The 21,155-nt window shown below is 37.7% G+C and overlaps 2 protein-coding genes across 2 annotated transcripts in view; one reads left to right on the top strand and one right to left on the bottom strand.

Annotated features, from left to right (window-relative positions):
- The window catches only part of tbck (TBC1 domain containing kinase), a 60,705-nt gene extending 60,357 nt beyond the window's left edge, over positions 1-348 (bottom strand). Inside the window, exon 1 of the mRNA XM_084402222.1 lies at positions 145-348. The gene's annotated coding sequence lies outside the window, so the exon portion shown is untranslated. The remainder of the gene's footprint in view (positions 1-144) is intronic.
- Positions 285-16,081, top strand: aimp1a (aminoacyl tRNA synthetase complex interacting multifunctional protein 1a). The gene is made up of 7 exons (XM_084402229.1): positions 285-406; positions 2,944-3,077; positions 4,565-4,678; positions 5,128-5,289; positions 10,517-10,722; positions 13,308-13,476; positions 15,795-16,081. Coding segments are annotated over exons 1-7 (954 nt in total). The 5' UTR covers positions 285-404; the 3' UTR covers positions 15,962-16,081.
- The last annotated feature ends 5,074 nt before the right edge of the window (positions 16,082-21,155 follow it).

Raw genomic sequence — 21,155 nt, 5'->3', positions numbered from 1 at the left:
AACATGATTAAAACATAAACTAAACCAATAATATTTGACGATATGTAATTTAAATACACTGTAACGTTACACACATGGATTTCTGCATGCTTGCTGGCGCTTTGAACTGTGAATTACAAAAGCAAAATAAAATCAGCAGCATACCTGTTTATCTGAAATGAAAGACTGCTCCATTTGATTCACGTGTCCATTGATAATATTACAGGTATATATTTGTGATTTTGAGAGATCGGTGGAGTCTTCCGGAGACTGTAAACAGCTGAATCGCGTGGCGTGTTTATCCCGCGCCAGCAAACAGCTGAACGACATGTGACCGGTGGCGTCATCACCCGTCGACGCCGGTGAGAGACGAGTGTGTGTGTGTGGCGTGGCTTTATAGCAAAGAAACATACGGTTGCAGTTGTATGTGAGTACTAGTGCACGAATAAATGTTTTGTTTATTTGTCTATGTAATGTATTAGGAATGTAACTCTCTGTTATAGAGCTGTAGACGTACAAATATGCCGTGTTGACCAACATGTGAGAAGTGACAGTCAGCACTGTATCTATAAAAAGACAATAATGTCATGATGATCCCCCTGTATGAATGTCACTACTCATATTTTGGCACATTATGGTTAAATGTTCATCCTTGCGTAGAAATCTGCTATGAAGGGTTAAAAAGTGAAACTGGTTTATCATAATTTATGACAACAGTAATAAAAATAAACATATTGTTATTTCCTCTCTGTGTTTGTAAGCTTAACATTTACGCTAATGTTCTTTGAAATTAACAGTTATTCCTTGCTTTCTGTCTTTACTTTCTTTACTTTCACTTGCAGTATATGGTCTGTCAAACTAGTTCATTCACCTGTTCTGAACAAGTCACCATATAAAAATTTATTTTTTTAAGTGTTTTCTGTGTATATCCGACCGTTTCAGTTAAAATGCATGGTAACACTTTGTTTTACAGTGTCTGTTACACTTTACATGTAGTTACTATAGTAATTATTACTATAATGGTGCATGCAACTAACCCTAAACCACTCCCTACCCCAATAGTAAGTACATGTAGTTAATTATATATAAACATATGACGGCACTGTAACACGTGCACCTTCAAATCAAGTGTAACCAAATAGATCATTGCAATTAATTGTGCAAATCTACAGTGCAATGTGTCCTATTATTCTTATCATATTGCATGATTATACTTTTGCGCAGGCCACATATATATGACTGAAAGCCTTTATCTTGTTTAACATAATAGAGTCCAGTTGCATAAAACCTTTCCAACTTTACAAATCAGTGAAGTGACTTATAGCATGGAGGTGTCATGGATGTGTGTATAAATCAGAACTCCAGTTCTTTTATCCTAAAATGGGCATAATATGTTGGTTTTGCAAACCTTAAACTTAACAAATAAATTATTTATTTGTTACATATTCATATTTGTTAAGTATATATTAATAATAGTAATAAATCATAAATTAACATTCCTAATATGCAGTTATTTCGGGGACAATTACTGTTACATAGATTCATTCCTGTGGGATGCAAGTAGTTCCGATAGTTGAGCATTTCTTAAAGATGAGTAACAGAGAATGAAGTCTTTATTGCGATATGACTGGGGGTGGTGGCGAAAGGAAACGCTGACTAAAGTGCGTGGTCGTTATCTCCTCGCCATTCAGACTTGCATGAATGTGACAGCTGCTCCTGTAAGTGTTCGCTGGTGTCGGATGTAACACATGGCCTTGAATGTCTTCAAGAGCACTGATGTTTTCATGGTTCCTTTCACAGATCCCGTTTTGGTTGCGTTTCACAAATTTTATATCCGTTGCATGGCTTACGTTCTCGTTTATTGGCTGTCATGCGATGCCGGTGACCACTGCTGAAGCGGATTATTGGAAAACGGTGACAACCGAGCTTTTTGGAAATGTTTTCTGGAAGTGTTTTGGGCTCCGGCTCGGCCCCGGGACACGTTTTCAGGGGTTATGCAAATGAAAACAGTCCTGTCATGGAGCTCATAAATTCTTCCACCACAGGCCCATTTAAAGCAGTTCAAGAACTTCAAAAACAAGAGACTTTGATCCACGATATTATCAACTCCAGCTTTTTTGTGTTTCTAATTTCCTCATCTGAACTCTCTGTTTTCATCCCGCGCCAGCTGTTGTTTTCCAGCACCACCCTGCACTATGTGTTATGATGTGTTCTTCTCTTTTCCTACGCCTTGTAAAAAATCCCTTAGTCCTTTTGCAGGGGATGAGCCGAAGCCAAATGTGTAATGTGTCCATGTTCCTTCACCAGCTGTCTTTTGACTGAATGGGAATTGTTGTTTGATCCATTGTGGACCCAAAGAGGATTCCTCAATCAAAACGCTTTTATAGTGGCGGCAGGGGCCGAGAGGACAGTGACGCAATCGTGCAGGATTTGTCTCCTCGTGGACATGAGAACACACACATTTAGATGCCACATGGCTTGATTTCCATCCTCTATCCTTGTTCGGGAATATGGTTGTTGACGAACTTCAACTTGGCGATTCAATGTCGATACTGAAGTGAGAATGCAAAATAGGGTTCACTGGGAATAGGATGCAGAATGTACTCTTTGATGAGGTTTTCACATGCTGTTTGGCGTCTAGCCGATCTATTGTTAAGCATCTGGCTGGTGTCAGACGTTTCATTATGATTCCCCTTCATGGAAGGGGATTAGGACAGAAAGTTGGCCACATATCGGTATAAATTACAAATTAAAGCACTGTGTAAAGTTTGCCAAAACACCTCATGTTTATGAGCGCCAAAGATCTGAAAGATCTCATTTAAAGAGGTCACGCTCTCTCGAGTGCCGCATATTCCCAAGCACAGATAGGATGTCCCAGAGGATCTTTTTTTTTTTTTAAGCATGTTTATGAGTGACTAAGAGTTCCTACAGCGTTTGATCTTTCCCTTTGGCTTGTTTTTCCAGGTTCCTGGTACGATCTCTTTTCAGGATGTCTGGCCACACACCCTCACTCATGAGACTGGAACAGAAGGCTGCAGAGGCTGAGCAGCTCATCGAATACCTCAAGCAGCAGGTCCAGCTGCTGAAAGAGAAAGCCAGTAAGCGGATGCATGAGGCGTGCACGTGTGTGTTCATCACGGGTCACTGAGAAATACAAATGCCAGAGATGATGAAAAGTAGAAAGAGAAGGAACATCTTAAAAATCTAGTTCAAAATGCAAGTGCCAACATTCGCTTTCATGGAGGTTTCATACATTTATTACAAAAAAAAAAAAAAAAGTTAAGCAGAAATATTAAAATAGAAATGTATACTTTTATTCAGATTAAATGTATCAAAGTTGACAGTAAAGACATATTACAAAAGATGTATTACTTCAAAGAAATGCTGGTTTTTTTTTTTTTTACTCTTATTCAAAGAATGCTGAAAATAAATGTGATCCATACAAATATTAAGCAGCGCCACAATTTTCAACATTGATAATAACTGGAAATGTTTCTTGAGCAGCAAATCCTCATATAAGAAAGATTTCTGAAGGATCATGTGACACTGAAGACTGGAGTAATGATGCTGAAAATTTATTTAATGTAATATTAAAATTACTGTATTTTTTTTCTTTCAAATAAATGCAGCTTGGGTGAGTATAATAGACTTCAAAAACATGAAAAAAAGTCTTACCGACTTACCGAAGTCTTTAAGTTGATTCTTAGCAAAAAACACTTTGTTCTTTCAAAATGATATGTGCTCATTAGTGTGTAATTACTTCTACCAACTAATCAGGTATTCTCGTAAGCGTAGAATCTGCCATTCAGAATACATACGAGCGAGCCGTTCGAATGGCGGCAGCCATGTTGCGCCTCCATCTTGAAATACATTAGCCAAAGAGGGACATACCTGGAAATTCAAGCTTCGCCTTTCACGTTTTTACACTCAGTGGCACCGTGACGAATGCGAGGGGGAGATTACTCATGACTGCCGGCAGATTTGAAATAATACGTCCACCGTAGGAGTTAAAACGCCCTCGGAATGGCAGGGGCTAGAAAGTAATATTCATTTGGTAGTCATAAACAATTTCACCGCTAGATGGGAGAAAATCCTACACAGTGTAGCTTTAAAGCACAAAAACTTTGATTTAGTGGATATTTCCTATATAAAAGGAATAGTTCTCCCAAAATGAAAACTGTCACAATTTACTCACCCTCAAGTATGAATTTATTCTTCACATACAAGAAAGAATAAAATTTCTTTCTTCTGCTGAACACAAAAGAAGATATTTTGAAGAATGTCGGTAACCAAACAGTTGATTTCCCCATTGACTTCCATAGTATTTCTTTTCCATGCTATGGAAGTCAATGGGCCATGGACCTGTTTCGTTACCGACATTCTTCAAAATATCTTCTTTTGTGTTCAGCAGAAGAAAGAAATTCATACAGGCTTGAAACAACTTGAGGGTGAGTAAATGATGACAGAATTTCCATTTTTGGGTGAACTATCCCTTTAATAATATTTTAAACAGGACTGCATCCTTATTTGTCACTTCTGAATTGATGTGTGTTTGTCTTGTTCTAATAAATGTTGTTTTGTGTAGTTGTGCAGGCCACAGTGAAAGAGGAGAAGAAACTGATGGTGGAGAACGCCAAGCTCAAGAAGGACATTGAGGACCTGAAGAAACAACTTTTTGAAATGGAAAGAAGTAGAGGAGGTATAATATCACACAACACACTATTCTTGCTGATGTTCTTTAAATAATGAAGTACTAAGATGCTGTACTTGAAAACATACTGTAACCTTTAGAATTCAAAACTTCTACAGTCCAGAATTAAACGCATCAACACATGACCACCCACATTTAAACATCAATGATGCCTGTTGGGTGGTCAGAAACTCCTAAACACAGAACTAATGTTAAAAATAAAATATGAAAAAGTTAGCCAGAGTTTGTGCTGTTGCTTGTTATATTCGTAGTTAGTTACAGGTGGTATTAGAGGGAGGGACATTCTCATTCTTGAGAGCATTTGAGTGGATACAAATCTGTGCAGTGCAAGATGAGTGTTAATATAGTGCTTTCAAATTAAACAAACCTTCACCTTGTGATGAGTATTTGGGATTGTTTTTCTAATGATAAAGACGTCAAATAATTGTTCTTCGCAGTGAAAGAGGTGGCCATGCCTTCAGCGGAGCCCAGCATCCAGTGTGTCTCTAAACTGACAGCCGCAGAGCCCCCTGCCCCAGCAGCCCCTTCTGCTCCCGCCACAAAAACACCACCTGCCAAAAACAACGATGACGCGAAAAAGATGAAAGCTGAGAAGAAGGGTAAGCATACTTTTGAGATTATTAGTATGACATTTCCTTTTATAACAGTTCATCTCTGCAGTGGCAAAGTTTCCAGGCATTCCTGTTGATTCATTTGCAACACCATCCAAAACGTTTGCATTGTCAGAGCTTTATTTTAAGGTGTTACTGTGTAATTATGCATTTAATGCCAAACTAGGCTTTCAATAAAACTTGGCTGCCTATAGAGAAAGTTAGAGAATAAAAAAAAATCACCTTTCTCTATAGGCAGCCAAGTTTTATTAAAAGCCTATTTTGGCATTAAATGCATAATTACACAGTAACACCTTAAAATAAAGCTCTGACCATGCAAACGTTTTGGATGGTGTTGCAAATGAATCAACAGCAACGCCTGGAAACTTTGCCCAATTGGTAGGAAAACTTCAACACCCACAATGCACTTGGGCATGTTGGAGTCCAAGGCCACTCCCTTCAGTCTGCTATGGATACGCCTTACTAGTCAAATACCGCCTTGCTTTAGTAGGACATACTACTTAGCAAACTTTTAGTCATAATGGTGTTGACTTGTATTGTTCCCGCGTGAAAGAACTCAAAAAGTGAACGTTTAGCAGGAGTGAGTTACTATCGGTTTCCAGTGAAGGATCCTGCGCGTTGTTGGCAGCGTCTAAAAGCTGCAAAGAATCGTAAATACGGACAGAACGCCGCAATGGAAAATCTGAAAAACCTCCGTGTTTTATTGTCAACTTCAAACTGGATGACCACAAACACAGAGTTTTAGGCCAAACGGAGGGGAAAAACTGAAAGAAACTGCAGTTTTGTCATTTCCGCCCGTACAGGTAAGAAAGCTTCCATTTTTACCATAATGCTGATTAAAGAGTAGACAGAGTGCGATATAATTTTCAGGGCTAACCCTAGTTTTCGCTAAACAATAACTGTTCTGTTAATATTAACCCTCCATGGACAGGGATACAAAAATGTGGTTTTGCGTCACACGGTGGATAATACAGATAAATAAACGTGAATTTCTCAGTACAGGTAATGCGGAGAATAAGTAAACATTGTTTAAGGCGCAAATCGGTGAAGTTACTGAGCAGTATTAATTAGGTTTAGGTTTAGGACAAGAACACTGTAAAATAAAGTGTTACCGGAGAAAGTGTCTATAACAGGACCATAAATATGGCTTATTATTTAGGGTAGGCTGTCATGTCTAGGGGTGAATTGAATTTTTGGGGAATATGTGAATGATTTACTCCAGTGTTTCTCAACTGGTGGGTCGCGGAGTGTGCAGTCAAAGAAACGATAACAAACGTGATTTTCTGATGCAAGACTTTTATTTTGAAAGACGTGCATGAAATCTGTTATCTCTCCTGTCAGACTAGTTTAAGTAAAGAGTGCCTGGGTAAAAACGCGTTGTCCTGATTCAGTATCTGCGGTCAGATGAGTCAGGCTATATGTCAGTGTCAGAAGTAATGCCGTGCAATCAATGCATTTGCACAGTTTGAGAAGAGACCAGATGCAGGTCAAACTCATTTGGCCTACAAACGGATCTGAAGGCAAACCAGATTTAAAGACGTCACTATTGTCTTCGGGTTGTTATATTTCGTAAGTATTCATATCTTAAAGAACAGAGCATATGAAAATAATCAATTTCCTTTCATGGTTATTTATTATGAAAATGATTTTCATTTCAAATCACTTAAATCCCTTCAACTTGGGAACACTCTGTTCATACTATATCTGAGTACAAAAATCACAGATCATGTTTGTGCATTATTGGGCTGAGGGAAAAACAAGTTAACGTGTGTGTTTCTCTGACATTCCTGCGGGCCAGATGTCAAAAGCAGTTTAATAATTCTCAAGTGTGCCTCTCCTCCTTCAGTGTTGATGAATGCTGTGTTTCGGCGTGGATGAAAGCCTCTCTTGCACCTGTATTTCATGCATATCTCTTTCTTGGCAGCGCTATATGGCTCGTCACATTAAGAGGACTTGGAGGAATCTTGGCACGTTTTCTTCTAGACTTAAATTAGGGCTGTGCGATTAATCAAAATCACAATTGAAATCATAAAAACCACAAAAGCCTGTGATTGAATTAATTATATACAGGGTCTGCATGCAAAAGTGAAGGGTCGTCTACTACACTCGTTTTTCCTCTTTAAAGGTTTGGAATAGAAAGCTGTTGACAACTTTACGTGGAATTTAAAAGGTGTTCTGTGAAAGCGAAGAGGGTTTTACCAGGCCGTGTTGCGATGCTACGTGAAAGTGAATAATTATGGAAAAAATAAAACGTTGCTGGGACTTTCCACAAAAATAAAATGCATTTTGGTGCATTTCTGTGACTTTTTCAAGCGTTAAAGTCAAACATTAAACAAAAGATATGTTAGATAAAACTGATAAGAAACTGGCATGAAAAATTTCAAATACATCAAATGTCTGTATAAAATAAATACAGTTTACAGTCAACAAGGTCAAACCTTTGAGACCAAAATTACTTTTTAACCCTCTGGGCTTCTTCGCCCGAAAACGGGCGAAAACTTGAACGTTTCGAATTGTTTAATTTTTTTGCTTCATCGGATGGGGGTGAAACTTGGTGACTTTTGTTTTATTACCTATATGAACACACAAAAAATCAAGGAGATGATTCTGATATGTTAAAGGGTCGTAAAAAAAAAAGTCACACTTAGCTTCCTCCCGCCCGAAAACGGCGCGACATAGGAAATGAATGGGAAATACGAAAAAATAGGAAAACTCAGAGAAACTTTTGGTGGTACAAGCTACAGATCAGCCACTGTGCTGAAAAAAAGTGTACAGCAATGAAGGGGTGACACTCTAGAACATCAAGAGTGCAAATAAGACACCCCCCCCCCCCACACACACACACACCTACACACACAAACACACACACACAGAGAGAGAAATGAACTGGTAAGACTGAAACAGCAAATTTTGCCCCAAACTATATAAAAATGATATAATCATAATAACTCCAAAACTATAGCAAGGAGAGTCAAAAGGTATGTATCGTTTGAAAGAACTCTTTTTAAATTTTTTGAAAATATAAATTACATTACATTTGGACATTGTCCTGCCAAGAAACAGCGGATAAAAACAATATATATATATAATTTTTATTATGATTTTGCATATCTTTCTTATTTGTCATGGAATAACTCAGGAAGGAAATAAGGTAGGAGGAAAATTCTTTTTTAGTGAAGTCCCCCTACATGTTAGCTGCATCTGGATAAAAAAATAATAATTTTTGGACAAAGGAATCAAAAGTTACAGCATTTGGAAAAGAGATAGCCTTTTTGTACAGTCTTTGACACCCCCTCATGGGCAATTTTTTCTTCATGAAGAATATCTTGTCATAAAAGCAATAGATTATGTTAATTTTGGGCTCATTTTAATTGTAATAATATGCTGTAAAAAATGAAGTGCCATTTTCAATTATCTGAGAATGTTTCATGAGCTGTATGATGTTTTTGACACATTGCAGTACATTATTTTATAGATTATGAAAAAAAAAAGAAATTCTATTTATCAGCAAATAACTCAGCAATACTTAAGAGTTTTTCAAAGTGGATACATTCACTGTAAAGTTCAGACTCTAAGCTTTCAAATGACATCAACTTTGTGTTAAGGCAAGATTTTTTAAAAATATGGTAAAGAATATTTTCGCAGCTAGGTGGCGCCTGCTGGCGGTACACTCGGTTTTAGAGGGATTACTCAGCACTCGTTAGGAGTTAATAAATGTAATTAGATGCATTAAAAAGCTGAGATCCTAAGCTTTAAAATGATATATAATTTGTGTTGTTCCATTCAGTGGTTGCTTAGTAATACTTTTTTTTCTTTCCGAATGGGAATAAATCAAATAAATAAATAAAAAAGCTATAGGCCGCCTATAGGCGGTTATAGGACATGACACAAATTAATACATTTTGAAGCAACTAGATGGCGCTCTTCTCAGTTGAAATTTTTTTTTTTTAGGCCTGCACTCTATTTTGATGTGAAATGTTGCATTTATTGAAAAAAAAAAAAAAAATTTAATAATATATTAATTCCAATGGAAAAAATAGCTCATAAAAATTATATAATTAATGCAAAATATCATAAAAAATTCCAAAAATTCTAAATAATAATCAGAAAACATTATAGAACAAAAATATATTTGATTGGTTATCCTGGGAAAAAGTAAAGTAAGATTTTAAGGCTTCGCCCGTTTTCGGGCGCGGGAGGAAGGCTAAGTGTGATATAATACGAAGAAGCCCAGAGGGTTAAGGGTAATTTAGGTCATCTGTAAACTGATTTTATTGACAATTTTTATGCGGGGGAGGCATAATAATAACAATTTGATCAAATTATATAAAAATATATATATTTGTTTAATTGTATAATTTTATTTGTAATAAATTAATCATTAAATATAGTGCTACCAACATTAAAATTGTGAATCCCTAATCCTCTCTCAAAAATGTATTCCTGTGATCAAAGCTGAATTTTCAGCATCATTACTCCAGTCTTCAGTGTCACATGATCCTTCAGAAATCATTCTGATATGATGATTTGATGCTCAAGAAACATTTCTCATTATTATGAATGTTGAAAACTGTCAATGTACGTTTTTACTGTCACTTGATAAAAGGATCCTTGCTTAATAAAAGTATTAATTTTTTATTTAAAGTAATTTCAATGACCCCAAACTTTTGAACTGTAGCGCTTGTATAGGCTAGCCATTTTCATTTCAAGTTTTCAAGAGGGTGGTGGTCCAAAACAGTGTCCCCTGACCTCATATGTCCGGAAACCGTGATAAAGTTGTACACTTTTTCAAAAGACTGGTGTGATTAGAAACAAACGCCATACTGAAGCCATTGTTGGCAGAGTTGTTTCGGGTAAAGCTCGAAAACAGATCAGAAATGACAAGCCTGGATAATTTACATGGCTTGAAAAGTATCCCAACAGCTCCCTGGGGAACAATGTGCAAAGCTAAAAATATCTATCAAAGAGCTGCCTTAAAAACACCTCACAAACTAAAGGCACATTTCCTCCGGGTCGACGTGTACTGTAATAAAACCCCAGAATGACACGGTGTGCTGAGGTTGCTGCGATGTCTGTAACAGCGGTACATACACAGCTTGTGCTTTTTACAGATATTTATGGTGTGTTATTTGATGATTCATAATTTAGCAATTCCGTTCCGATTTACAAACGCAAAAATATCTGAAAGACACATTCTGATGCGCTTTTGGTCCAGGTGAGAAGAAAGAGAAGAAGCCAGCGGCGCCGCCTCAGGAAGAGGCAAAAGTTGACGTGTCCCGACTGGATTTGCGGGTGGGCCGCATCATCAGCGCAGAGAAGCACCCTGACGCCGACTCTCTCTACGTTGAGCAGGTGGATGTGGGCGACGCGGCTCCACGCACTGTTGTCAGTGGCCTGGTCAAACACATCCCTCTGGAGCAGGTATCCATATCCAACACCTGTGTTTATCACGGTCATCGCTACAGAAATCACTGAAATGCAACACATCATTTATCGCATTTATAACGCGCCTTAATTCATTTCGTAATTACACTTAAAGGCAGGGTAGGTAGAAATGGTCTAAAAATTTTATTTTTCAAATTTGTTTAAACTTTATGTACATATCAATACATAATTAAAATGTAAGTACTCTGAAAAAGAAAGTATCAAAATCGAGTGTCTGTAGACCTCTCACGACTGTTTTAAAGACATCTCATTATTTCCATTCACTCCACCCCCTCATTTCTGTGCTTCTTCCAAAGCCACGCCCCCAAAACACATGAACGCGCGACTCCGACCGCTGAGCTAGAGGACGCATTATTTACCTGAGACAAGCGGAGGGGAAGGGGCATTTTTTTGCCTGGTTTGCCTTCACTAACTGCATATGCCGGTACTGTAAATTTAGATTGCTCTTTCTCTGCCATTGTTTTGGTATTCCTAGGTTCAGTGCCTTCTTCTTCTTCTTCGATAGATTTTATTGGCAGCTTGCAAACATAGTGCATTACCGCCATCTACTGGACGGAGGTGTGATCAGGTTCCGTGCCTCTCGCACTCCTCAAATCAAACGGTCGCGCGCAAGTGGGCAGGTGCTGTGTGGCAAAAGGGTGGTTGCCATGGTTGCGAGAGAGTGACAGTCGCCTAAGCCAATCCTTTGATTCGTCCCGAATCGAAATAATGAGCTGTGTTTAATACAGATTAAACGGTCTAGAGTCACTTGATTTTTATTATGATTTTTTCAGAGTTCTTACATTTTAATTATGTATTGATATATATAGAAAGTTTTAACAAATTTGGGTCTTTAATTTTTAATAAATCCTACCTACCCTGCCTTTAATTGATTTGTTTTTTTGTTATTATCAGTGCATTTAATTTTCATTGTCAGATCTGACTGATTATGCAATTTTCAGTTTACTTAAACTAAAATTAAAAGCCCACTGAAGTGTCTTGGAACGCGCAGCTTTGTATGATGCGATGACATCATTTCCACTGAAACAGGAAGTTAAGGCGGGACATATTGAACAGCTCCTCCCACTTTTCAAATAGCCAATAGCGTTTAGTTTACCTCACAGACTGCGAGTCGTACTTGACAGCACCATGGAAGCGAATCCGAGCACTGATGATACGTTGGATTTAATAGTAGAGGATTCATTAATTTCATTCTTAACCAACGCACAGTTGGAAAGCAGAATAAAACTCGAGCGTTCGTGCAACCGAACATGCATCTCCAACCCATATATTGACGTGTCCGTGACGTTGGTCAGGTGGTATCTATAGCATGGGGGGGCGGAACGCTTCAGATTCTTGAGAGCATTTGATTGGACAGAAGATGTGATGAGAAGCTGAAGCTGAAGTGAGAGACTTAAGTTTTGAATGCTTATTTCTCCAAAATGCGAATTTTGGCATTGTTTTGAAACACACCAGCTTATTCATAACCTTAAGGCTAACATATTCATACTAAAAGCTAAAAAACTTACATTTTGATTTCAGGGTGTCATTAAATTGTCCCTCCAGTTACATTTGTCCTCAGTAAATTGAAAGAAATATTGTGTACTCTTTATTTTATGGTAATGCTGTTACCGTGTAATTACACAAATAAGTACTGAGCAATATTAATTAAACCATAGTACTTACTGTAGTTTAAGTACAGTACTAGTGTTTAACTGTTTGAAGCTTACTTATTTAATTATGCATAATGTACTGTTATTACATGCAAGTGTCACCTTGAGTTAAAATGTTACTGAAACACGAATCATGCACGAACCAAACTGAATCATGGCCAAATCTCCAGTAAAAAAAAATCTAATTTGTAATCAAGCTAATATTTACACCCCTACTAGACTGTTATGCAATAGTCTGAAGTTACATGAACACTGTACCTGAGAGCAATCTTTGTTTGCCATAAAAAAGGAATGCTTTTGTTGATTAGGTGTTATGTGTCAGAATATTGCGAAGGGGCATATTTCAGTTTTACCGTTCTCATATAAAACGTCTGCCCTAGCACGATTCATGCGGGTCCATAAACCTGCTCCATGCAGATCGGTCTCCTGTGTTTTATTTTCCAGAACCCCGAGTTTATGATTTGTTTAGGGGATTCCTAGCAGCTCGTCAGAAATTCTAATTACACCTATAAAACGCATCTGTTTCCTTCATTCATTTAATCGTGTAGGGTTTCCACCCCTCTGGTTATGACTACATCACAGTTGCTTTATGTATGTTTGTGCATTTATAGAGTTGAAATGATAATGAATGTCCACAGTTCGTTAAATACAGGATGTGAGATGAATGAGATTGCTTATTGCATGTATTGAGTTTATTAATTTTGTTAGGGGTCTGTTTTGTTCTGCCTCCCTTGTTCTTGGTTATAAAAACGAATAATTCAGCTATTATGAAGTTGCCCAGCTGTTCCTTATTATGCAGTATGTTGTTGATATTTTTGGACCATTGCATAATTTCTCTTTCTGCCATGCAATAAAAAGTTGAACGTTTAATTGATCGTGATTCCTTATGCTGGATTCCTCCATCTTCAGATGCAGAATCGTATGGCTGTGCTGCTATGCAACCTGAAGCCTGCTAAGATGAGAGGCGTGTTGTCTCAGGCCATGGTCATGTGTGCCAGCTCTCCGGAGAAAGTTGAAATCCTGGATCCCCCGAGTGGAGCCGTGGCTGGAGACAGGGTTTCCGTCCAGGGCTTCCCAGGTAACGTTTCATATTAATACACAAACGTACTGCAATGAAAAACGAGATTACCTCTATCTCTAGCTTCATGGAGCCCATCTGAATGCCTCATGCTGGTTTATTAAAGGAATATCTCTCATAAAAATCAAAGTTCTGCTATGATTTACTCGCCCTCATGTCATTTCGAAACCGGTACGAGTTTCTTTCTTCAACGAGAGACGAAAGTAGACGTTAGGCAAAATGTTGACGCTGCTCTTTTCAAAAACACAAACAAAAATGAAACGAGCATATGGAGACCAGCAGCTGTCATGATCTAAAAACTGCATTAAAATGTCATAAAATTGATTTATGTGACGCATGCACTATATTCCAAGTTTTCTGAAGCCATATAAAAGCTTTTGCCATAGCTCTCAAACTTCTTTTGCATCATTGACCTGCCACAATATCTTGTTAGGATGAAGATTTTACAGGTTGGCCATTTGATATGTCATTCAGATGGTCTCTTTCTTCCAGTCCAAGTTCAGCTATAATAAGCTGTAATGTAATCCAGCCTTCTCATGTCGGTAGTCAAACATCTTGCTATGCCACTTTAGGGGGTACAGATTCTCAAGGCTGTTGTTTAACCGCAATTGTCCCTTTGAAATCGTGAAGAACTTGATGTTCCGTGTTTCTTAACTGGAATGCACCGCACAACACTAAGCATTATACATACACTAAATGACACATGCAACCAGATTTCCAAGTCGTCGAGAACACAAACTCGCGCAGAAATGTGTGCCTCGTGGCAAATGAGAACAATGTGCTCTAAAATCAGCTCAAAATATCTAACATGTTGGATCCCCTCGTATTCTGAGTCTGTGCCCATCACGCACTATGCAATTTCTGTGAAATCTCTGTGCTCCGCGTGCCCAAAATCTGCAGACTGGCTATAACTAGCGTAGACTTCAATATTCGGCAATTCGACTCGACTGCAATGACACGATTGGATGAGAACTGAACTGAGCTGGATGATGACATCACTGTTTTCTCCAGAGCTGAATTGATTAACTTTACACAGTTATTGAACCGAACTGAATCAACACTGAACTGATTTCAACTGACTAACGTCTTTTTAGAGCTGATTTTAATCACTGTAATCTGCTTTGAAACAATCTGTATTTTAAATAATGTGCTATATAAATAAAGGTCACTTGACTTGTTGACAAAAATCTGGAAAAAGTTGCGTAGCGTATTCAAGCCTTTAGTTGTTTGCATTCATCTACACAAGCTGCTAATATTCTTTTCCCATTAAAAATAAAGAGCAAATTCCTCAGTGCTTTGGGGAACCGCACAAACAATCCAAATTTTATTCTCAAGATGCGAAATATGGTGGATCTGGCATGCATGCATGATTTGGAAGAGTGCGCCATTCGTGTTTGAGCACAATAACTAACGGGAAGATTCCCAGGATTTGTGTGAATGGGGAGCGCAGAGGTGGACCATCTGCACAGGACACAGCGAGAATAATGTCTCTTTCACCTTCCCAGCTCTTCCGCGTGTTTCCTTTTGGCTGAAAACGCCTAAGATGTTGTCCCGTTTTTCTTTTTTTTTCTTTTTCACAGTAAATCACAGTTGTTTTTCGAACACAAAGCACGTAGCAGGAATAAGGCAGTTCTCCAAATTCCTCCAGTTGTTGGGAGTCATAAAATGACATTTACAACAACAGCAAAATGGCAATAATAACACAGTAATTACAGGGAGAGGGATTACAGACACAGATTTTTATATTTCGTTTTCTACTCTTTCTTCTTGTGTTCTGCTTGTTCTTTTTACGAATTGCCATGCAATTATTTGATATTCTCCCATGCAAAAGTCTCTGGGATTTCATTTAAATCTCATATTTGCTGAGGTTACTCTTTTGTATTTCTTGCATGCATCTCTACTTGTCCTGTAGTCATTAAAAGTAATGGGGACAGACTGTGACCTTTCTTTGTTTGTACCGTTATGGTGGTTGTGAAAAGGTCAGCACTAGAATATTAGACTCCTAAAACCAGGATCCCTGTCTGCATTCAAATCAAGTGTTTGGATTCATTTTGGTTTGATTTATGTCTGCTTATTGTAGGTAGTAGCAAAAACAGGTGTCTTTATCTGGTTTCCATGAGCCCTTGAGTTTTGGAGCATCTCGCTTTGGCTCAGCTTGATTTTAATGGAACGGAGTCACTTTAAACTCGTTCTAGATTCATTATGAATCAGCCTGTTGAAGTGGATGTTAATGACACCCCGAGATGATTTTTACAGCTGTTGGGAAAACTAATCACTTATGAGTAATGACACTTTTTTTTTTTTTTTTTTGGGTCTAGGTGAGCCTGACAAGGAGCTGAACCCTAAGAAGAAAGTGTGGGAGCAGGTCCAGCCAGACTTGCGCACCGATGACCAATGTGTGGCCACTTACAAGGGCGCTGCCTTCGAGGTCGCTGGCAAAGGAGTGTGCAAAGCTCAGACAATGAGTAACAGCGGTATCAAATAGAAACTTCTGGGTGATTTCCTTCAGTGAGAAGGCTGATTTTCTAACCTCTAGAGTCTAGACCTCTCTAACTATGCTGAATGAAGGGACACGTTTGACAATAATAAAGTCTTTAAATATTTTCTTTCGAATGTCTTTTTTTCTTGGTATGTATGCACTGAACTGTCAATTTTTTTGGTAACACTTTACAATAAGTTCTCATTTGTTAATATTAGTTAATTTATTAACTAACGATGAGCAATACATTTGTTACTATAATTTCCATTAATGTTAGTTAATAAAAATAGTTGAATTCACAGTGCATTAATGTTAACAAATACAACATTTGATTTTAGTAATGTATTAGTAAATGTTGAAATTGACATTATCTAAAATTAATAAATGCTGTTAAAGTATTGTTCATTCTTTGTTAATGTCAACTACATTTCTTTACTGTTAACTAATGAAACCTTATTGTAAAGTGTTACCCATTTTTTAAAGGGACAGGATTCTATAATGATTAAAATGCTAACTTTAAAATAAGTTTTTCACATATTAATTACAATTAAATAGTGATGCAGATTTTAACGAGTTTTAAAAACATGAAAAGGCTTTTTACTTTCGTAATGCAACATATTTCCAAGTGAAACAGGACTTGATTTTGTCCTGGAGTTAATTGGATTGTAATGTTATTTTATTTTAAAGTTAATTTTACATATACATTCTTAATGTTTCAGGATGTATAAACCATATAGTTAATATATTATGAATAAAACGGAATTAAGTCAACAATAGTACATTTAATTAACATTAACCTAAATGAATAAAATGTGAGTTTTTTTTTATTGTTAGTTTATATGAATATTAATATTAATATTAAGGAATTGAAGCTTATTGTGACGTGTTACCAAAATTATGAAGGCCATTTTTTCGCATCAGAATAATGTGCACCAATGAATGTGCACAATAAGACCTATTGTGTATTACAAAACAGTACATTTCAAGTAGGTTAGGAAAATTGCAATGATCTAAACTAAAAAATATATAAATAAAGATCATGCGGCAGCTTAAAGTCGGATATAAATAGTCCAGAAACGGGCGTTCTTGAAGTCTGACCTGTTCTCTCTCTGTTCTCAAATAAAGCATTTGTTTTTGAAGATCTATAATAAAACAGTAAGGTTTAATATGTTTTTGAATCATGTTAATTTCCTCTGAATTAATCTTAACTGAGCTTGTTTCTTCAAGCCATTTTGAATGGCTTCGTATTATTGATCCCTCAAGAGGAACATCATAGACGTTTGCACAGGAAGTGTTAAGTGTGTTAAACTGATGGATTTATGTCCACGCCAACCCCATTCTGGCCAAAATACTCCATGAGTGTAGCTCAACATCTGTGTCATAAAAATAAAATAAAAAAAACTGCATAAAATGAAGAAACTTGTTCTGCAATGGCTTCCTTCAAATGGAGTTTCTGTCACTGATATTAGCTGCACTTGACTGATTTAAAGTTTTGTAGTTGAAATAACAGTTAGTCCTACAGTGTGTTATAATATATGGATACAGTACACAGTTAAAAAAAAGTTCATAAGAATTTGTAAATCACCATCATCTAGTATCTGGTGTTTATTTGGTGTATTTGTAGTGTTGAGGGCTTCTTTGAGGAAATGTCAATGGCAGAATGCTGAAGTGTCTTCAGGCAACAGTCCTCCTGGAGGAAAGATGTGCACTTTTATGTGGTGGTTATGAACATCGCATGAGGTGTAATGGGGCAAGTGAGTGCTGGTTTTTATTCATAATATGTGTATATACAGTGGGTACGGAAAGTATTTCACTCTTTGTTATATTGCAGCCATTTGCTAAAATCATTTAAGTTCATTTTTTTCCTCATTATTGTACACACAGCTCCCCATATTGACAGAAAAACACAGAATTGTTGACATTTTTGCACATTTATTAAAAAAGAAACACTGAAATATCACATGGTCCTAAGTATTCAGACCCTTTGCTCAGTATTTAGTAGAAGCACCCTTTTGATCTAATACAGCCATGAGTCTTTTTGGGAAAGATGCAACAAGTTTTTCACACCTGGATTTGGGTATCCTCTGCCATTCCTCCTTGCAGATCCTCTCCAGTTCTGTCAGGTTGGATGGTAAACGTTGGTGGACAGCCATTTTCAGGTCTCTCCAGAGATGCTCAATTGGGTTTAAGTCAGGGCTCTGGCTGGGCCATTCAAGAACAGTCACAGAGTTGTTGTGAAGCCACTCCTTCGTTATTTTAGCTGTGTGCTTAGGGTCATTGTCTTGTTGGAAGGTGAACCTTCGGCCCGGTCTGAGGTCCAGAGCACTCTGGAGAAGGTTTTCGTCCAGGATATCCCTGTACTTGGCCGCATTCATCTTTCCCTCGATTGCAACCAGTCGTCCTGTCCCTGCAGCTGAAAAACACCCCCCCAGCATGATGCTGCCACCACCACCATGCTTCACTGTTGAGACTGTATTGGACAGGTGATGAGCAGTGCCTGGTTTTCTCCACACATACCGCTTAGAATTAAGGCCAAAAAGTTCTATCTTGGTCTCATCAGACCAGAGAATCTAATTAATCACCATCTTGGAGTCCTTCAGGTGTGCTTTCATGTGTCTTGCACTGAGGAGAGGCTTCCGTCGGGCCACTCTGCCATAAAGCCCCGACTGGTGGATGGCTGCAGTGATGGTTGACTTACTACAACTTTCTCCCAACTCCCGACTGCATCTCTGGAGCTCAGCCACAGTGATCTTTGGGTTCTTCTTTACCTCTCTCACCAAGGCTCTTCTCCCCCGATAGCTCAGTTTGGCCGGACGGCCAGCTCTAGGAAGGGTTCTGGTCGTCCCAAACGTCTTCCATTTAAGGATTATGGAGGCCACTGTGCATTGTGAGCTGTAAGGTCTTATATAGACAGGTGTGTGGCTTTCCTAATCAAATCCAATCAGTATAATCAAACACAGCTGGACTCAAATGAAGGTGTAGAACCATCTCAAGGATGATCAGAAGAAATGGACAGCATCTGAGTTAAATATATGAGTGTCACAGCAAAGGGTCTGAATACTTTGGTCCATGTGATATTTTAGTATTTCTTTTTTAATAAATGTGCAAAAATGTCAACAATTCTGTGTTTTTCTGTCAATATGGGGTGCTGTGTGTACAATAATGAGAAAAAAAAAAGAACTTAAATGATTTTAGCAAATGGCTGCAATATAACAAAGAGTGAAAAATTTAAGGGGGTCTGAATACTTTCCGTACCCACTGTATGTTTATGTGTGTGCGTGTCTGTGTATATATACATACACACACACACACACACACACACACACACACACACACACACACACACACACACATATATATATGTATGTACAGTATATACACACCCAGACTCATACATATATATAATATATATAAATATAATAATATATATACACACATGTAAACAAAGAGTTTTATGTTAGATGCGATTAATAAATTTGACAGCACTATTTGCCAACACTGTAAACCTCCTTAAATTAAAAATTAATAGAAAATAAACCTTCTAAAATAAGTTCAACTAAATGGAAATGTTTAGTTGAATAGATATTTAGATGATCAATATTATTTGTACAAAAAAATCAATTTTTGAAGAAATTCCATTTTGTTCCTTATTCGTGGAATTGCTACTTCGTATTTTTCCCTGTATGATTATTGCATTTTGCTTGTTTTTTAATTAATATTGATAGTGTGATGCCTGATGTTGGCTATTTGAACCTGTAGATGTATAACAATAGAAGTTGGATTATTTGTAACGTATATATTTCATAATATGTACTTGAGTTGCAAGTGAGTGCACTTCAACATGGCTTTCAGGCATTCAGAATGCTTGTCAAGTGTGTTAAAGATTCTGATGCTGTTACTCAACATGAAGCGCTCTCTGATCACAAATTTGTTGCACATTTGTGTGCCTTTTTGCGGTTGACTGTTGTGACAACACCCAGTCATAATAAGGCTATATCCTAGAATTACGTAGAATTTTCCATATCACTTTTAAAACCCAATACAAACAACAGCAAACAAATCCATTGTTTGGAATTCCTCTCCCAAAGTGACATTGAATTAATTATCTGCAAAACTGAAGATGTTGAGAGGGATCCATCAAAGCATGGCTGGGATATACATGCGTGGTTGACGAACATGTACATGTGAGAATGCGAAGATGTTTTAGGCCACGCTTCAAAGTGAATTAACAGCTGGAGACCGAAACAAATGGTGTACATATGTGTATATTAATGAAAATCTACACACTTGACTTGAAGTTTACTATATGGTCTCATAAAAACTCTGTAAAGGGTCTGTAAAAAATTATTCTTGGGAATTATCTTCGTAAGTATTCATCTTTATCGAGAGCGGTCAAAGGACGTTTGGCTGCCGTTAAAAGGGAAGTATGAAGCCTGCTGTTATGTGTGTGGTTTCATCGTTAACCAGGACACGAGCATAGGAAATCTATTAACCATGTTAAAACCAACTGAGACATTTGGATGTTTTTGCTCACAAACAGCAGCACAGTCTTCCTTAAAGGGATACTCCACTTTTTTGGGAAATAGGCTCATTTTACAACTCCCCCAGAGTTCAACAGTTGAGTTTTACCGTTTTCGAATCCATTCAGCCGATCTCCGGGTCTGGCGGCACCACTTTTAGCATAGCTTAGCATAGATCATTAAATCGGACAAGACCATTAGCATCTCTCTCAAAAAAATGACCAAAGAGTTTCGATATTTTTCGAAAACGCCTGAAAATAGTCCCTTCCAACGTGACCGGGACTAAGTTTGTCTAACCTATTAGACCTATTTTCAGGCACTGCGTCATATCATTACGCCTGCTGCACCCATGGTACGGCAGCAACATTTCTTGATTATCACGCAGGAATGAGAGTATAGTTCCTAGCCATATCAGCCTAGAAAATCGCAACTTTACATTTTCCGTCGATCTTAGTACACGATGTAACTACAGAAGGGTCAAGTTTTAAATAGGAAAAATATCGAAACTCTTTGGTCATTTTTTTGAGAGAAATGCTAATGGTCTTGTCCGATTCAATGATCTATGCTAAGCTATGCTAAAAGTGGTACTGCCAGACCCGGAGATCGGCTGAATGGATTCGAAAATGGTAAAACTCAACTGTTTAACTCTGGGGGAGGTGTAAAATGAGCCTATTTCCAAA

Source organism: Rutilus rutilus, assembly GCF_951802725.1.
Source record: "Rutilus rutilus genome assembly, chromosome: 2".
Taxonomy (NCBI): domain Eukaryota; kingdom Metazoa; phylum Chordata; class Actinopteri; order Cypriniformes; family Leuciscidae; genus Rutilus; species Rutilus rutilus.
Note: the sequence above shows the minus strand (reverse complement) of the source record. Positions and strands in the feature narration are given on the sequence as shown.